This window comes from Ips typographus, linkage group LG16 (genome assembly GCF_016097725.1).
Source record: "Ips typographus isolate SLU linkage group LG16, UJ_Ityp_2.0, whole genome shotgun sequence".
Classification (NCBI taxonomy): Eukaryota; Metazoa; Arthropoda; class Insecta; order Coleoptera; family Curculionidae; genus Ips; species Ips typographus.
In genome coordinates, this window is record NC_138437.1 from 3,482,034 (window position 1) to 3,495,656 (window position 13,623).

The window sequence follows — 13,623 nt, forward strand, 5'->3', positions numbered from 1 at the left end:
TCCCGACGAAACAAAACTCCTACTATTTCTTCTATTTACAGTGATGTGCACTCTAAAATATTTCACTTTGTCACAGATGTATGTTGGTATTGAATTATTTAGACACATAACACGAATAAGCACAATACCAAATTTATTGACTTAACCGAAAACATTTGTCGCCATTGGTGTGTATCCCAACTTCCCATTTTAAACAATTTGCAATTCGTACATCCTAAAGTTTTGCATTATATGAAATAGTAAGAGAGAATTCAAGATGCATTGCCGCTATAACATATACCATCAGTCTTGTAGTTAGTGATGAATAGCTCCCAGTTCTCGTGATAAAAGTAACTTTTTTAGAATACTTTTCAAATCAATTCAGTATGCTCATAAAAGTTTAAAACCGAGTTGGATATAAATCGAAATATTTAATTTTTGTTTTAATAACAAATACATGGCCGGTTTTGGTTTTAAATACAGATTGTTTTATCCAGTAAAAACTTTTGATTTATTAGAGGTATTAATTCAGGCCAATTTAACAAATACGCTTTTATCATTAAACTACAGAAAGTTTTACAACTTACTGTTCAATTTAGAACAGTATTTCTATTACCTTGATGTTTCTTTGCCGGGATGTGCGCTTGTAATATTCTTTGAAATGCCGCTCTAAGTCCTTCAAGAGCGTTTGAGGATAGTGCTCTCAAGCACTTTTTTGTGGCAGATTTTCTTTTAGAATACTGCTCTGCGGATTTCAGAAATGACTAAAAAGTCCCAAAGGCGTAGCGGTAAAAGTCTTAAAACATCCGTGTGGAAATCGTGATGGGATTTGACTCGTTTATAAATGCTTTTTAATGTAGCTTCATTGTTCCCTCTAGATCAAAGTTGTTTTATCGAACAAAACCTAATAGAGATATGATAATTAATTAAATGTAGTATGGTTTGCATTTTTAGCTTCAGATACAGATTCTACTGCCAGGTGTGACAAGTATAACTGACAGCTTAAACCTCAGAGAGACACTGTTGCTTAAGGCTCAAATTTCCAAACCATACAATAAGTTAAGCTTAAACGTATATCAAGTTTAAGGTTCTCTACAAATTTGTTCTACTGTGCTAAAGATCAAGTTAAGGTTAATTATGAAGTTGTAAATTTGGGTTTTGACGATGGTGCTTCAAAAGAACAAAATCTGGGTTGCAGCTCTAGTTGTTCAGAACAACGGAGAGTCTTCAGAATTATTGATTCTCGTAGCACCAAATCTTATGATAATCATTATTTTTCTATTATTGGTAAATCTTCTTAATGTGACCACTTTGTGTACACAAAATATCAAATTTCTGACAGACTTTTCATCAGTAACATAATAAATTCCATACATTACGTATGAATACTAAGTACGTCTATACGTATTACGTATTAAGTACCTAGAGCACTTCAAAATTAACATGTTAGGCTCAATTACTTGAGTACAAAAGTATTTCAGTTAGTGATGGGTAAATTATCGGTAAAGCAGATATTTTACTTTACTTAGATATTTTATTTTTAGTAAATTATCAGTAAATTACAAATACTGTGTTTTTATTTGACAATGCTTTTCTGCCTGACTTTACCAAATCATGTATTTTTTTTAGGTTATTGGATAGGAAATTTAAGGGGGATTCCAAAAATATGCTTAAAACAGTCATTTTCTTACACCAAGTGGGTTTTACATGCGATTTTGCTTCTGACTCTCCTTTCAAACTGTGTTTGTGTCAGTTCAAATTTTCACACCACTTTTCTCCCTGACTGTACCAAATTTTTGAATGTTTTTTCAGGTTATTTAATAGGAAATTTAATAAGAATTCTAAAAATGTTCTTAAAACAGGCATTTTTTTACTCCAAGTGGATTTTACATGCGATTTTGCCTTTGACTGTCCTTTCAAATTGTGTGTCTGTCCGTTCAAACTTTGACACCACTTTTCTCCCTGAGTGTACCAAATTTTTTAATGTTTTTTCAGGTTATTTCAGGTTAATAGGAAATTTAATAAGGTTTCTAAAAATGTTCTTAAAACAGCCGTTTTCTTACTTCAAGTGGGTTTTAGAGGCGATTTTGTCGTTGACTGTCCTTTCAAACTGTGTTTCTGTCCGCTCAAACTTTGACACCACTTTTCTCCCTGACTGTACCAAATTTTTGAATGTTTTTTCAGGTTATTTAATAGGAAATTTAATAAGGTTTCTAGAAATGTTCTTAAAACAGCCATTTTCTTACTTCAAGTGGGTTTTAGAGGCGATTTTGTCGTTGACTGTCCTTTCAAACTGTGTTTCTGTCCGTTCAAACTTTGACACCACTTTTCTCCCTGACTGTACCAAAATTTTGAATGTTTTTTCAGGTTATTTAATAGGAAATTTAATACGGATTCTAAAAATGTTCTTAAAAGAGGCATTTTTTACTCCAAGTGGATTTTACATGCGATTTTGCCTTTGACTGTCCTTTCAAACTGTGTTTCTGTCAGTTCAAGCTTTGACACCGCTTTTCTCCGTGCCTGAACCAAATTTTGGAATGTTTTTTCATGTTATTGGATAGGAAATTTACTGAGCATTCCAAAAATGTGCTTAAAACAGTCATTTTCTAAGTACAAGTGGGTTTTAAAGGCGATTTTGTCGTTGACTGTCCTTTCAAACTGTGTTTCCGTCAGTTCAAATTTTGACACCGCTTTTCTTCCTGACTGTACCAAATTTCTGGATGTTTTTTCAGGTTATTTAATAGAAAATTTAATAAGGATTCTAAAAATGCCCTTAAAACAGTCATTTTCTTACTCCAAGTGGGTTTGACAGGCAATTTTGTCTCTCAGATGGTAAAATTGTGCTCAAAAGTTGTAAAAATCAGGGTTTAGAAAAGTCTCCTTGCAGTATTCGAGACAAGACGTGTTTTTGAGATTTATGACAGTTATTATGACAGTGGTCACGTGAATTCCTAGCTATATTATTCTCCAAAAACCACGTGAAATCTGTCAGTAATATCAAACCTGTCAAAATTTGCCTAATATTTGCAAGAATTACATTTAAACACAGTTTTCTTACAGTTTTCAAAACAAGACGTATTTCTGTGATTTATGACAGTGATTTTGACAATTATCAGTAAATTACTGGTAAATTATAAATTATTTAAATAATACTATCTTCAGATTTGTGTCATTTTCTCAAGTCAAAAACATATTATTTGTCATAATTTAAACATGAGGTAATAAAGAAAAGTGGCATAAAGCTGAAAATGCTACTTGTTCATAAAAGAGTTATAAGATTGGAATTCAAGATTCATTTTCAGAAAAAATTTACTTCATTTATTTAAATAATAAAATAGGCAAACCAAAATCTCTAAAACAATAAATAACAAATAAAAACAGCCTTTTATTCAGTCATTATTTTTCAGAATATTATTTTGACAATATTGACCAACAATGACTTATAATATCTTTCAAGAAAATTTCAGTTATACCAATAAGTTTACTGGTCAAATTGAAATTAACTGGTAACATTGGTATACTTTACCTTACCAGTAAATAACCGGTCAGCCGGTCACAACAAGTTTACCGTCTTATTCTCGTGTCTCACAGACAACCAAGGATGTAAAAGTCATTTTTGAAATTTACCTCAAAATTACTCCATGCTTGAAAGAAATTTTCCTGAATAGGGAAAATAACTGTCAAACTTGTCATGCATTCTAATTAGATAACTTAAGACACATAAATTTGTTGATTAAAAGTACATTAAACCTTAAAATTTAGTTTGAAAGTAGATGTTAAAACCCAATTTTTAAAATCAGATTTTCCAATTTTTCCGGAAAGATTTCCTTAAATTTAATTTATCGGCAATTTTACATCCCTGCATGCAGCACCTAAACAAAAATAGGTGTTTTCTAGTTTATGAATTTCTGTAAAACGTTTCAAACTTGTATGAGAAAGGTTATCATTACATGTAATGAACATTTTGATGTTCGTGTGTTAGTTTCCATAGAAACTTAATTTATAAACCACCCGGACATAACTACACTATTCAAAAGCGAAAATGTTTCTCTCTACTTTGTAACATATTCACGTGTAATTACATAAATTAAATTCTCCATATTCTCTTTATGCATACAGGTTAAATCTTGCAAAAGTTTCACCTAAATTGAAGTAATGTTATTACATGAATTTAGCTGGAAAACTAGAGCGAGTCTAGACTAAAAATTCGACAATTACGTGACAAATTGTATTTTCTTGGTAGTTTCGGTCTCCGAAATCCAGAAATTGCTCGTAATCCACTGGAAAAAAGCGGGAGTTTTGATAAATTGTTGCCCGCTTTTTGAATCAAATGTTTTCGCAGGCACACTAAAGAATTTATTGAATTGCCGTGTAGTAGAGTTGAGAGAAACCAGGTGCACTTGGTATTTTTTAAAAGCAGACAGAAACGCTTTATTAATTTTCCAGCCCAGGATCTGGAAACCGAACGAAACCGCATTTCCATTTTTTCAAGTCCAGATTTGAAGGACCCTTTTTTGAAGAAGAGTTGAAAGTTGAAAACGTTACTGGTAGAGTTGGTTCTACAATTAATTTGAATTGCCGTGTAGGATACCTCGGAGACAAAACTGTAAGCAAGTTTTTATTTTTTAAGGCTTGTTAAAGGGTAAGTTTTATTCCAGGTAACATGGACTCAAAGACATAATCAAAATATCAATCTTCTAACAGTTGGTAGAAGCACATACAGCAAAGATGAAAGGTTCAGTTTAAGTTTTGTATACCCTAACAACCATAGGCTGCAGATATCTTACGCTACAGCTCGAGATGACGGTACCTACGAGTGTCAAGTTGTCACGCACCCACCTAAAATAAAAAGAATTTACTTGAAAATTACTGGTAAGTGACTGAGTTTTATTTGGAAGTTCACTAATAAAAAGACTATTTATCTTGAAACTAAGCAACAAACACGAACACACAACTCATCAACAAAGTTAGCAAACTTTCATTTAACACTCCAGATACCTGAACACAAACAGGTCATGGCCCAAATCAATAAGAAACTCTCTTGCCTCCTTGTTTCTTCAATTGTCTCAAGATTACTTCACGTATAGAAAATTTTGCCAATAGAAAACGGTGTCGTGATTTCCAGCTTTTGTTCGAGTCAATTTAAACATAAAATGAGTGACGTGCAGTTCCGTAATAGGTGCTAGAACTAGAGTATTCTTGAAGAAATGGGACGTGTGGATGTGAAAGCAAATACAGTTTCCTTTTAGTATTTCGATCGAACGTTTGAGTTGCTTGTCCACTTTAAAAATTGAAATTCCAGCATTTACCGCCATTTTCTATCAAGCATTGGAAAATGTTTTAAATTAACTGACAACTCCAACATTTGATTTAACATCATTCCATTCAGATATAATGGGATTATTCTAAATCAACGAGCTGCCAGTAAAGGTAAACCTAACCATGCTTGAAATTAGTAAATGTTGCACTGAAATACCCGAGTCTTGTGTACTCAATATCCATTTTACAATATCCCAACTTTATGGTAATAGGGTTTACGCTTTGGGAATTTTGTTAGTTGGTTAAATTTTTAGGTGCAACCCAGATGTAAAAACATGAATATTTTTCCAAAATTCACAATATTGTTTCAACGTTCAGTACAGCTGTAAAAGAACCAAGCAACATGTTATGGAAATATTCTTAGCTACGTTCTAAAATTGTTTTTAAGTGTTAACTACATTTCAAATCTTTAAATTGGGCTATTAAACTTTTGCTTCCAATCTCTCTGACTTGGATTTATTAAATTAATTATATTCTGGCATTGACCTTTAAAGTTTTACCACTAAACTTGGAAATCGAGTTGAAAACTCAAAAGTCAAACTTAACTTATGAGTTTTAGTAAATCTGCCTGTATGTCGAATAACATTTCACAATTCATCGCCACAATGAATTACAATTGAGTACAAAAATTTTAAAAAGACAATAGCAATGTCTAGAAAATACATGACCGTTGAAGAAAAAGCTTATCTCACAGAATTAGAAGTACCGTGAGCAAGTGGAATCGAAATCATCCTCCATATAATCCAAAAATTTTAAAAAATTATCCTTTATTACAAACTAGTATACTTTACTTTAGACTATCTAGATCAATTAAAACCGCAAAACAAAATAACAAAACCGAAATGACCGCAAAATACTAAAAGTGAGATAAGGGTAAGGGACTAACTGTTTGTTTCTGAATACGAAATTTTGAGATGAGACGCAAAAAGTAAGGGTGAGGAGCTCCTCAATTGTGATTCTGAATTCGGGCCTTATTTCCAGTCCCAGTTTAGCGCTTTCCTCACTCACTCTATCCAACATTATCTTCATTTCTGACTCATCTCTTGCCAGTAACGTTGTATCGTCTGCGTATCACAGTGAAAATAACTTTTACAACATTCCTGATATAGAAAAGGATAAAGAAAATACATTATTAGGTTACTGTTTTTAAGTAAAAGATTTAAAGTTAACATGTAAACTGGAAAGAGTTTAACACAATCATGGTTAGCAAGATTAAATATTAAAAACGAATTAAAATTTAAAAAATTATTCCTCCCCTATTGGTCTTAAACCGAAATCTAATATATTAACTTTTGACAGAACCTTCGATCTAAAGTTTTAGGCAAAAATAGTTCGACAGTAATTATCGTTCAAATTCATATTACCCACCACGGATAACGCCAAGAGAAAAGTTTAATTTGATTCTTAGGTTCATTAAAATTTTGAAAGTTACTAAGTAAATTAGACTATTATTGATTAACTTTAAACCCTGCAGGTATATAAAAGAAGCGATACTTTATTACTTCTCACCATTTGCACTTCCCTCGGTTAATTCTAGATAAGAGGTCACTGTTGGACAACATAATCCGCAATTAGATCGATTACATACTCATCAACAAACGTTATGGGACATCGGTAGAGAGAGTATGCACCTATCCGGGCGCCGATGTGCCCTCAGACCATGTTCTCTTGATGCCGGTAATTAAAATCAAAATTATAACAATCAAAAACCATGTACCACAGCGAAAGATAGATTACGAAAGACTTAAAGATGAAGAAACAAAAAACAGAGTTACCAAAAATCTTAATGAGAAAATACTGACAACCATAGATCCACAGACGGTAGAGGAAGCTAAAATGTGTGACGTTGGGAAGAAATGACGAAGGCAGAATTGGGACATAAACGAAAAGCACAAAAACACGATTGGATGACAGATGAGATACTGGCGCTGTTTGAGGAACGAAGAGAGTACAAGAACAAAAAAATCTAAAAAGTTATTAGAACGAAGATAAGAACCGCTAAGAATGAGAATGAGTGAAGAACTAGAACAACTACAAAGAATACACGATGACTTCAACCAACACAGAAAGATAAAAGAGACGGCCGGAAAATATAGAAACAGTTCATTCTCTAATGTACAAAACGATCGGGGAGAATTAGCGCAGGATGATCAAAAGCATAAAATCATATGGGGACCTCTTGAGCCATCAATACAGCCAAAGGTAGAAAGGCAATTGGCCCAGACGCATACCTGTAGAGTTGCTCTAACTATTGGACGACAAAAGCATCACAGTTCTTCAGACGATATTTAATCGAATCTATAACACAGGAATATCCCGCCAAATGGTGTTAACATCGAATTTTGTTCCCTTGCCGAAAAAGAACAATGCAACAAAATGTGAGGACCACAGACTAATCAGCCTCATGAGTGACATACTGAAGATATTCCTTAAGATTATCCACTACAGAATATCAATAAAGTGTGAAAGAAACATCGGATCCACACAATTTGGATTCAGACGAGGTTTAGGCACGAGAGAAGCATTAGTTGCGACTCAAGTACTGATTCAGAACTGCAACGATCAGAGAAAGGACATAATGCTGTGTTTCATCGGTTATGAAAAGGCGTTTGACAGTCCAACATCATAAACTGATTCAAAAATCCTAAATAGATTGGACATAGACCAAAAAGACATCCGCTGCAAAGCCTATACTGGAACCAAATGGCTGAAGTCAGAGTTGGTAACGATCTCACAGAAGCAAGACCAAATTGTAGAGGGGTCAGACAAGGGTGTGTTCTCTGCTCACTTCTCTTCAATTCATATTCTGAAGCATCTTTCAGGAAGCCCCAGAAGAACGCAACGTGGGCGTTAAGGTGAATGGTGTATGGATCAACAATATTCGTTATGCGGACGACACAGTTCTAATTGCAGATAACATGGAGGATTTGCGGGATATGCTTGTGACTGTCGAGGAATGCATAAGAAGATGGGCCTCAATAGCAAACCAAGAAGACTAAATTCATGATAATTACTCGATAGCCACAAGAATTTCAAAACTCAAGCCTAAGATATGAGAATCAACGAATAGAGCGAGTAAATAAATTTAAAATCTAGGAACGTGGCTGTGTGAAAACTGGGAATCAGACACAGAACTCAGATGCCGGATTGAAAATGCGTTCATGAAATTCAAAAAAGTGCTCACCAATACTGATTTGGATTAGGAGAATTAGATTTGTCAAATGCTATGTCTGGACAGTGTTGCTTTATGGCATGGAGGGATAAACACTGAAGGTGAGCACTATGAACAAGCTGGAAGCATTCGAGATGTGGGTCTATAGGAGTGTACTGAGGATTCCACGTAATACTCAACGAGAGGTACCAATGTCTGCAATTGATACGTTAGGTAACGTTAGGCAGTGGACAGGACTGAGGACAATGCATACCACACGTAATAAGGAAGAGTGGACAAATGTGATTGCAAACATCCATTAATGGACACGCAACAGAAGAAGAAGATACACAAAAGCCGAGTAAAACACACCAGATCTCAAAGTCCTCAACTCAGAGTTTTCTAAACACGCTTAAACTAAGCTTCCCTCACCCTCAATACCCCAAAAGTTTAATTAAAACAGTAAAAACCACTCAAACCTTTCTGTAAATGCAATTGATTGGTTCTGCCATTAAATGTCACATTTGAAAGTAAAATCATATTCTTCAATTTCGTTTCGTTTTTTATAAATTGACAATGCCGCTCATTTTCACGTTGATAACGTACAACTAAAGTTATTATAATCAGGGTATACATTAGTGTCCAAACTAAATAACATCTTTAGAACAAAAAAAACTGAACACAGTTTACTAATCCTGCTGCCTTTTTATTTACTGACCGCCGTACACAAGTTCACTTCCTTTAAGTTTTTACTCAACACATTCAGAAATCAATAAAACTACGTGCAAAGATTGCAAGAGTTCCTATGGGCTTGCTGAAAGGAAACCAATAAATTAAAACTTTCATGTGAGCAATTTGAATTTTTATCAAAATTTATTGGAAATTTTATTTCTTTTTAAGCCCAGATAAAATGTATGTTACATTCATCCAATTTATTGATGGCTCTTTATAAGCTTTATTAATTTTAAAACGTGCATGTACGACTATATTACCAATTTGAATTGTGTTACTAAATTAAATTTTAAAACTTGTGCAGAGTTTACTAAACATATTGCATCTCGTTTAATAAGTTTCGCCGTCAGTATGTTAATATGAACCTTCACTATATGAGAATTAGCATATGAGAAATGATTTTCAGCTCCCCAACTGAAAATAATGGATGAGTCAATGAGGGAAGTACAAGAAAGGCACTATCGTCAAGGTAGTTCTTTGATCTTAACCTGCCTAGCAACTAACCTGGGTCCTTCCGATAAAGAAAACCTAGACAAAACTAATTTCTCGTGGAAAATGGGTGTCAATATTTTGAGCAATAACAGTAGGTGAGTGGTAATTTCATCTCGGTTTACCAAAACAATGAAAATTTATTGATGTCAATAATTTCCTGCAGAATGAATAGCACCATAGAAGCGGACTCCGCAACTAGTGTCCTAACAATTTCATCTTTAGAAGAAAAACACACGGGAAATTACACCTGTTTCCTAAGTTATTTGGCTGAAAAATCGGTTTTTGTACATGTTCTGAAAGGTAATAAACGACTCATATATAATGATCTCAAAAATAAAACAATAATTCTTGTTTCAGGAGAATTACCGGCTGCGGTTCAAGCATCGGGTATCCAATACAAAACAGTGGACGCAAGGGTATTGTTAACGGTGGTCTTTTTGTTATGTTGTTTAACAGTGCAATAAAGTGTATACAGAATGTTGCTTCAAATATTCCCATATTCTATAAATATATATATACTCATATAGTTGCTAAAAATATATTAAAGAGTTTAATTGTAAGTAATTTCACAGTGCGGAAGAGTTCATTTGTAAGAGTTTTCATCATCGACCAATTTAATCGAGACTGTTAATGTACATTTAAAGCATAAAATTATGGTTACCTAAATACGTAGAGAATTGGTTTGTTTAGAGCAAAGACATTTTAGTATACGAGAGTTAATTTTTCTTCAATAAAGAGAGTGATCATTCTAGGTAACGTAGTTGGATTTGTATGTTGAATATTTTTTAAGCGTTCTTTATGTAACCAAACTATTTTTAAAGTTAAAAAATATTTCATATAATATATATACATAACTGTTTTCATAATTTCATAATTTTGTTGAAGCGATTAAATACACAACAGTAAACGTATTGGAACTACTTCATTTCTTTATTAATCCCTAAACTGGCCCACAATTCGATCAATTATCACCGAGATCTCATTATTATTTCCTCTGTTTCCCCTATTTTACCAACTTCTGTAATAAAACTTCCTTTCTCTTTTGTGTAACGTCATTAAGACGTGACTTCGAAAGCCTTTTCAGATCAGCGATCGCTTTGTAATGATTAATTTGTCGAATCGAAATTATGAAAAAAAGTCAAAGCGGACATTCCAAAAAGTGTTCAATCACTCTTGCGTATTTCAACAATGTAATTCACTTTGTTCGGACTTTTTAATTAAAAACTTTGATATTTGCACTTTTGACGTTAAAAACTGATTGAAATCAACGGAGATTTTTCTGAAAACGATGGAATTTTAATGGGCCAATAAAAAACCTTTTATCAACTCAAACACATTTTAGTTGTGAACTACTTTACCCCGAAGTGGACCAGTCTAAAGAAGCAAAACTTACTCCTGGTGACCACATATTAAAACTTTCCACGTTACAGTTCCGATAATACTGGAAGTGAATGTGACATTTTGAGTGAACTTTCCATACAACTTTCTTATAACTTTGCTTAGCTTTGAAAATTCATCAATCAAGGTATTTTGAAATAGTTTGTTAATAAAACATCTGATAAACATATTTGATTAAGTAGTAAACTAGTTTGGGATAAGCTGCTAGTCAAATTAACTGAAACCTGAAACTTAGGCTTGAATAATTCAATTGCGGCATGTACTGACTTGTCCCAAGTTTGTGGGTTAACACACAATATTCTATACAGATGCATGTTATACAGAGTGAAACTGGGTTTATAATTTTCAATAGAGAATAGGTTTATCAGAAAAACAATAACTTTTATTTTTACAAAAGATGATAATAATATTATTATCAAATCAAAAAATATTATACACGACATTACGACGTTTTGTAAATTTCATGCGGTCATAATACTTCATAGCTCTAAACGAAAAGAGTTACCGAAATTGGTTTATACGTCACATATTTGGAAATTACATACAAAATAATAGCTTTCGAAGATTTTCCGATCAAGAAAGTAGTAAAAATATATTTCCTTTCGTATTCGCTTGTCATAGAAAGTGATGTAGACAAACGACATAACTTTAAATCAGTCCTTGAAACAAAATAATGTACAGTCGAATATTTGATGAAATGCCACTGTTCGGAATATTTCTGCACAACATCATTCAAAGAAATTGTGATGGGTAAATTGCCGGTAAAATAAATATTTTACTTTACCAGGAAAATTTGACCAGTAAATTACATATACTGTGTTTCCGGCAGTACAAATTTTGACACCTCTTTTCTCCCTGACTGTATCAAATTTTATAGTGTTTATTACGTTATTGGATAGGAAATTTAATGAGGATTCAAAAAATGTGCTTAAAACAGTCATTTTCTCATTCCAAGTGGGTTTTACAGTCGATTTTGTCCCTGACTGTCGTTTCAAATCGTATTTCTAGCAGTTCAAACTTTGGCACCGCTTTTCTCCCTGCCTGAACCAAATTTTGTATTATTTTTTTCATGTCATTGGTTGAGAAATTTAATGAGGATTCTAAAAATGTGTTTCAAACGGTCATTTTCTCTCTCCAAGTGGGTTTTACAGGCGATTTTGTCCCTGACTGTCCTTTCAAATTGTATTTCGGGCAGTTCAAAATTGACACCGCTTTTCTCCCTGTACCAACTTTTGTACTATTTTTTCATGTTATTGGATAGCAAAGTTAATAAGAATTTCGAAAATATAGTTAAAACTGTCAGTTTCTCACTCCAAGAGGGTTTTACAAGCGATTTTGTCCCGGACTGTACCAAATTTTGTAGAGTTTTTAAGTTATTGGATAGGAAATTTAATGAGGATTTCAAAAATTTGCTTAAAACTGTCATTTTTTCAGTCAAGTGAGTTGGACAAGCAATTTTGTTCCTGTCAAACGGACAAACGTGCTCAAAAGTTGCAAAAATTAGGGTTTAGAAAAGTTTCTTGCAGTAGTCGATACAAAACGTGTTTCTGAGATTTATGACAGGTATTTTGACAGTGGTCACGTGGCTGCCTAGCTAAATTATCCTTCTAAAACCACGTTATATCTGTGACTAATGTCAAAACTGTCAAAATTTGCAAGAATTACAGTTAAACACAGTTAGTTATTTTGACAATTGTCAGTAAATTACTGATAAATTACAAACTTTTTAAATAATAATATCTTCAGATTTACGTCATTTTTCTCATCTGAAAAACATTATTTGTCATAATTTAAAAATGAGATAATAAAGAGACAAAAAGCTGATTTTTTTTTAGAAAAAGCACTTCTTCATAAAATAGGCATAAGATTGGAACTCATTTCTGGTACAGAATCACTTTGTCAGAAAAGTTTTACTTCATTTATTTTATTATTAATAAACCCAATGCTGTTAAACAATAAATAACAAATCATAACTTATTTAATTAATAAGTTAATATGACTGAAAATGACTAAAATAAATGACAGATGTCTTTCAGCAAATTTCAATTAAACCCATAAATTTGCTGGTCAAATTGAAATTTACTGGTAAAATGGGTAAATTTTTCTGTCACACTGAATTTTTCTTTCCCAGTTTTACTTTACCTTACCGGTAACACCCATCACTAGGAAAAAGGGTATCCACCCATATGCAATTGGTCCTGATATAGTTAAATAACTCTCAACCATAAACTTTTTTCTTTAAATAGAAAGGGCATTGTTAAGTAGTTAAAAATAGTTTTTTGAAACTAATACAGTCAACAGTTATCTATATTAAAGATATCTATATTAAAGAATTTTAAAATTATTGTAGATGGTGACTTGCACATCCAAAAACGAGTTCAAATCATAAAATGACAACAATCAATGATTGTACAAATGGAAATACATACTGACACTGCAATGGATTTTTCGTAGTATAGACAGTAACTTTTTCGCTGCAAAGGAATTTATAAAAATACACTTTACCTGTATTTCGTGATTTAAACTTAAATTAAAAACCAACAAACTAAATT

The 13,623-nt window shown here is 32.8% G+C and overlaps 1 protein-coding gene across 2 annotated transcripts in view; it reads left to right on the forward strand.

The window, feature by feature from the left end:
• Positions 1-10,584, forward strand: part of LOC145738776 (zwei Ig domain protein zig-8-like) — a 38,568-nt gene extending 27,984 nt beyond the window's left edge. For both annotated transcript variants that reach the window (XM_081993819.1, XM_081993817.1), the window contains 5 exons: positions 4,426-4,585; positions 4,638-4,851; positions 9,588-9,768; positions 9,837-9,973; positions 10,031-10,584. In XM_081993819.1, the coding sequence (XP_081849945.1) occupies positions 4,426-4,585; positions 4,638-4,851; positions 9,588-9,768; positions 9,837-9,973; positions 10,031-10,137 (799 nt within the window). In that variant the 3' untranslated portion in view covers positions 10,138-10,584. The remainder of the gene's footprint in view (positions 1-4,425; positions 4,586-4,637; positions 4,852-9,587; positions 9,769-9,836; positions 9,974-10,030) is intronic.
• The last annotated feature ends 3,039 nt before the right edge of the window (positions 10,585-13,623 follow it).